General features: G+C 34.9%; 1 protein-coding gene across 1 annotated transcript; it reads right to left on the minus strand.

Moving 5' to 3' along the window:
- Window positions 1–2,258: 2,258 nt before the first annotated feature.
- Window positions 2,259–4,614, minus strand: LOC125095392 (olfactory receptor 5K1-like). Its single transcript, XM_047721779.1, is given in 3 exon segments — window positions 2,259–2,384; window positions 2,966–3,000; window positions 3,696–4,614. Coding segments are annotated over 3 exon segments (1,080 nt in total).
- Between the last annotated feature and the right edge of the window lie 2,080 nt (window positions 4,615–6,694).

Here is a 6,694-nt window from a genome sequence, read left to right on the forward strand (position 1 = left end):
TGCTCTCTCTCACAAATAAATAAATAAAATCTTTAAAAAATGATATGACAGTGTAGGATATGTCTTTGTTCTTTTGAGATATATATTGAAGAGTTTTGGGTAAACTATCATAATCTCAAAAACAAAACAAAACAAAACAAACAAACAAACAAACAAAAATCTCATATATATGTATTGTCACATATACACACCTGCATTCAATATGTATGTATTCACATTTTCCAGGTGGATTGTTAGGCAAATGTGGTGAAATATCAATAATTACTAATCATGATTTTCAAAATTCATGGGCATTTTCTCAACTTATCTGTAGGTTTGAAATTTTTCCAAAACATATCTGGAGGAAAATGTCATTGATTCACATTTTTTTTGACTCTCTGCCCTATTTCTCTATCCATTTAACAACTTAGTTTTTTGAAAGTTTTCCTCTCCTGCTACTTTCACTTCTCTATGTTATGTACAATATGACTTAGTGGTTAAAAACATGGAATTTGGAATGGATCCCTCAATAGGATCCCTGTGCTCCACCTTAATATTTCTGTAGACAAATTAGGAAACCTCTTTGTTCCCCATTTTTTCAGTGGGCCTATCGGAAAATAAAATATAGAAGTCAAAGTAAAAAATTTAAGAGAGTTGCTGAATAGTTAAATGGATACTGATGAAATGTTATTTACAAGCTAAAAGGTTGTCTTAGAGTTAAATTAAAATAAAGCCAAAATGAGAGTTGAGACAAGAGACATATGTGTATCTGTTAATATTTATTCATTGGTATTAAAAACATTTTTTCCAAACAAGGTTAACAGTAAGGAGATCTATTGGATTTTGAAATGAGAAGGGGTGGGTAATTCCAGAAACCCTGGGTCTGCTTCTCTGTGATTCCTTCAGCCATGCCTTCCTTTGTGTATTGACTTCACCTCCAGGCTGGTGTCTCTTTTGATGGCAAAATGGTTGTAGACTATGCCAGATTTCATAGCCACAAAACACGACATTCAGAGGAAGACTACTTTTTTGTGGATCTCTTTTAAAACAAAGGAAACATATTTCCTAGGAACTTCCACAAAATTCCCTCTTTGGTCTCACTGGCTCCAAATAAGTCACAGAATCTTCCCTTACCATAACTTTAGGCTTCAGTGTTACTAAGTGTGAGCAGTGGGTGGTGGAGAAATATGTAAACAGAACCTGTGGCAAGCCTGGAAAAGGAAAAGGGATCAATGCATGTGAATCTGACAACTGAAAATATTCCCTAAAATAGAGAGTGGATACAAGGAAATAGCATTTGTGAAACTCGAGTATCTGGATTATTTTACCCCCTTAAAAAAGAGTTTAGGACCATGTAGAGTTTGTGTCTGTGGGTAGTATCTAACAGTACTTGCAATATTATAAACTAAAACCAAGAAATTAAAAATATTTATTGACTTGTTAAAAATAAAAATAACAAACCTATTGCATATTAACTTAAATGATTATCTTAGAATATATTAAAGAAATGGCTAGGGTGCCTGGGTGGCTCAGTGGGTTAAGCCTCTGCCTTTGGCTCTGGTCATGATCTCAGGGTTCTGGGATCGAGTCCCACATCGGGCTCTCTGCTCCACAGGGAGCCTGCTTCCTCCTCTCTCTCTCTCTGCCTGCCTCTCTGCCTACTTGTGATCTCTGTCTGTCAAATAAATAAATAAAATCTTTAAAAAAAAAGAAAAAAGAAAAAAGAAATGGCTAGTGAATGGCCAAATGTGTTGGGTATCTTTTGAAATATTAGTGAAGGAAATCAGTTATAACATGGTTGGTACTCTCAGGAAGAAGATAGGCCTTCATTTTATTATCCAGTAGTTATAATTCATTATTTTCCCTTTAAAATGTTATTTATATCTGTGCACTCCTTTTATCCTCCAATTTCAACTCTTATCATCTGGTATAAGAATTCTTGAAGTTACCTTATTGCTTCTAGCGTCATTCTGATCACCAGATTACATTTCTGAAAAATACAACCATATTACCTGGTTCTAGGAAGTATTCAGTGTCTGAGGCCTCTGAGATAAATTCAGATTCTTAAGGGTTGGCTTTGAAGATTCTCACTAACCTGATTCCCTCCCACCCTTATTTCCCATATTCTGCAACAGCTTTTAACAAAAGTTAACTTCCTGACTCTGTCCATGGCTCACCTCCTTCACCCCAGTTCCCAGTGTCACACTAATTTCCATAAACATTGACTGTGGTCATACTCATTCTTTTTTTCCCCAAAACATCATATTTTAAAATCATTTTTAAGGCACATCTAGCTTCTGATGCTGCATAAGGTCTAAATAGCCCAGGGGACAAGCATCTCCATTTTCTGAACTCCCAAGCATCATTGATACAAATTCTAGCTCAATCTCAACCATCTGGCTGAACTTGAGCAAACCACTCAATGTTTCAAAGTATGAGGATTTTGCTGAGAAGATGCATGAAAAGTCATTTCTAACCAACTGGTAGGTAATATATATGAAAGGTGTAGTTTTGTGCCTAGCAGATAACATGTTCTCAGTAATATATGGTTTTCTTTCATATTTGCATATGTAAATTATCAATAAATATTTTTGTTTAGGAATTTAGAATTGTCACTATTTTGTGCCTCATTTATGCTTTATAGCAACTCCAACTTTTTGTTATTGCTGTGAATATATCAGTAATTTACACTGGAATAAGTACAGGTTGGTGGAATTCCTAGTAAAAACAAGATAAGTAATATCAGAGGGAAAAACGCCTTTGTTTATTTAGTGTATTCAGGAATACACTGCATTTTTGATGGATGCCCTAATCAAATTATATGAAAACAGCCAAATCCATATGGACATCTAATCCATAAATACCATTTATGGCAACTATAGAATGCTACCTCACCAGTATACAGATACTCTATTTCAGAGATCTTGAAAGTAATATTGACTAACACTAAAGATGAAAACAGTCTTTTTTTATTGTACATTTTTACTAGCATTCTTTTCTTGGTTTCAACATTTCTTAATTGTGGTAAAATATATGTAGCAAAATTTCCCCTTTTAAAGGTGAACATATTCTTGATTTGAGAATATTCTGTGTGAACAAATATTCAAATATCTTCTCTTGAATAAACTCAAAGAAAATTAAGAATCAAAGTTATACAGTTTACTTCTGACAGTCGGTGTTTTTTAAGAAGGGATTAATTATTGAGAACCTGGAATGTGCCAGAGATTGTAAGATTATGCTTTGGAATTCCAGAAATTTGTCAACAATATTATTTTTTTTAAGTTTTTCAGTGTTCCAAGAGTCATTGTTTATGAATTTAAATGGAGATGATCTTTAACTAACTGACTTCTATTGATAGTATTTGTTGTATTTGTTTAAAATTGTAATTCTTTACCCATTAAAACAATAGGTAATTATTTACCTAATTTCTTTGTGACACAGTGTGTGACCTGAAGAAGAATTATTTAGTTAATTCTTGCTGGGCCCTAGAGCTTAGATTTTGCAACACATTGTAGCAGAATCTCTCCTTGTTGAGCTTATTTATCTGACTCCTATAATATCATGTTTTAGTAATTGATTATTCTATGGCCAAATAGTCCTTTTCTATTTTCCCAATATTCCATGATTTTGAAAAACATTTTCTTTTTCAAATTTAAATTTATTTTCCAAGGGGGATGATATTTCTTTTAGAACATTATAAAATTATTATAAAATATTCCTTATAATTTTTTTCATAGCATTTATTACTTCCTTATTTCTTAGACTATAAGTAAAGAGGTTTAGTAATGGGATCACTAGAGTATAAAAAACAGCACCAGGTATATCTTCATCCTTTTCTTTAACTGAATGTGGTTGAATGTACACAAAGAGAAGAGAACCATAAAATATTGAGACAGAGAGAAAGTGGGATGCACAAGTAGATAAGGCTTTGCCTCTTCCCTCTTTGGATTTCATTTTGAAAATCATGAAAAGGATGTAGAGATAGGAGATTAGGACTATAATAATAGAGAAGATTTGAACTGAACCTGACAAGATAAACATCATCAATTCATTGATATAAGGGTCAACACAGGAAAGCCTGTATAATGGAAAAACATCACAAAAAAAGTGACTAATTTGATTTGACCCTCAGAAGGTTAACCTAAAGAGAAACCCTACATGAATAATGGGATGCAGGTTTCCAGCTATGTAGGCCCCTGTGATCATCTGAATGCACACTTTCTTTGACATCATGGTGTGGTACTGCAGAGGGCTACATATGGCCACATAGAGATCATAGGCCATTGCTGCCAGGAGAAAGCAATCTGTAGTTTCAGCAAGGCAGAGAAAATAAAATTGTGCCATGCATTCATAAAGGGAAATTGTTTTGTCCTTAGAAAAGAAGTTTTCTAATATTCTGGGGGTAATGGCACAGGAACAACAGGAATCCATCAAAGCCAGGTTGCCCAGAAAGATGTACATTGGTGTGTGAAGACGATGCTTCATAAAAATCAATGTCACCAGGCCCAGATTCCCCACCATAGTGATCACATAGATAGTAGGAAACACCACAAACAGGAGGCTCCTCATCTCTGGGTGATTTGTAAATCCTATGAGGATAAATTCAGTGGTCAAGGAGTAGTTATCCTCGGTCATATCCACCTTCTCTGTTGAGATAGGATTCTGGAGTTATAAGATTCTAATTTAGAGTGTGTATAACATGCCTTCCAAATTGTTCTTTTTACAACAAAGAGAGGAGCTTTTTCAAACTCCCCTCAGTATTTCTGGATTCAGGCAGCCAAACCTCTAGGGATAGTGATTCCCCCAAAAATGTAAGTTTTATAAGCTCAACTCTGAAAATCAGCATTTCCATGAATGTTTTTGTAATTCCATGAAGAATGCTTACAGAGGAAAACGTTTGTCTTTATGAATTCATACATTAATAGTATACAAATCTAGCAATCGCATATTTGTTTCAATGTTGACAAATAATATGAGAGTCAGTTTTTGTATTAAAGATCCTTAAAAATTTGCTGTCAATCTTCATGTATACCCATTTTTTTTTAGGCATGAAAGAATGTAAATACATTCTTTTTTTTTTTTTTTTCAGCATAACAGTATTCCTTGTTTTTGCACCACACCCAGTGCTCCATGCAATCAGTGCCCTCTCCAATACCCACCACCTGGTACCCCCAACCTCCCACCCCTGCCCCTTCAAAACCCTCAGATTGTTTTCCAGAGTCCATAGTCTCTCATGGTTCACCTCCCCTTCCAATTTCTCCCAACTCCCTTCTCCTATCTAACTCCCCTTGTCCTCCATGCTATTTGTTATGCTCCACAAATAAGTGAAATCATATGATACTTGACTCTCTCTGCTTGACTTATTTCACTCAGCATAATCTCTTCCAGTCCCATCCATGTTGCTACAAAAGTTGGGTATTCATCCTTTCTGATGGAGGCATAATATTCCATAGTGTATATGGACCACATCTTCCTTATCCATTCGTCCATTGAAGGGCATCTTCGTTCTTTCCACAGTTTGGCGACCGTGGCCATTGCTGCTATAAACTTTGGGGTATAGATGGCCCTTCTTTTCACTACATCTGTATCTTTGGGGTAAATACCCAGTAGTGCATTTGCAGGGTCATAGGGAAGCTCTATTTTTAATTTCTTGAGGAATTTCCACACTGTTGTCCAAAGTGGCTGCACCAACTTGCATTCCCACCAACAGTGAAGAGGGTTCCCCTTTCTCCACATCCCCTCCAACACATGTTGTTTCCTGTCTTGCTAATTTTGGGCATTCTAACTGGTGTAAGGTGGTATCTCAATGTGGTTTTAATTTGAATCTCCCTGATGGCTAGTGATACTGAACATTTTTTCATGTGTCTGATAGCCATTTGTATGTATACCCATTTTTTTAACTGAGCAAAAATTTTCATATGCTCTCCTAGTGGAATGAATGCTTGAAAAGAGCATACAACAGATATGTTAAATTTATATCTCAGGACTTCTGTGAAGATCACAAAGGATTACAATAACTTTTACAAAGACTTTCATCTTTGGAGAAAATTACTTGGGATATCCAAGAAAATAAATATCTATGTATTTTCACCTCTCTCTTCCCTGTTCCCAGTATTAGATCCATTTCCATAAAAACTGATTTTGTCCATGCCATCATTCCTGTTGATTTTTCCCCAATATCTAAATCCTTTTCCATCTTTATGTAAACCATAGTTTACATATTATGCTACTTAAGAAAGCTTTAACTAAATGCTCTAGACCACACTGATTTTCACTTCTTGTATCCTTAAGCATATCCTATATACCCAACACAATCTAGAGTTGTTTATGCATAATTCTAACGGCTTTTTAAAATAGGCATGTGCAATTTCCTTTTTAGAATTGTAGACATTTGAGTTCAGCTATGACCTTTACTTCTTGTAAGAGGTATTTAATTGGCTATCTAGCATCTGGCTCTCAGCTCATCAGAATTCCCCTTTTTCCTCCCCCTCTGCCTGTCCCTCTGCTTGTGCCCTCTCTGTCTCTCTGTTTCTCTCTCTTAAATGAATAAATATTTTAAAAATCTCAAAATAAATATGATTTTTAAGAACAAATGTTGTTTTACTTCAAAGGCTATCTTCTATTACTACTTAAGGATCCATTAGGATATTTTGACCAATGTGTCTAATTATGTAAATTTTATGGTCAAAATGGGTTTATTTTTCCATACTCAAAA

This window comes from Lutra lutra, chromosome 1, assembly GCF_902655055.1.
Source record: "Lutra lutra chromosome 1, mLutLut1.2, whole genome shotgun sequence".
Taxonomy (NCBI): domain Eukaryota; kingdom Metazoa; phylum Chordata; class Mammalia; order Carnivora; family Mustelidae; genus Lutra; species Lutra lutra.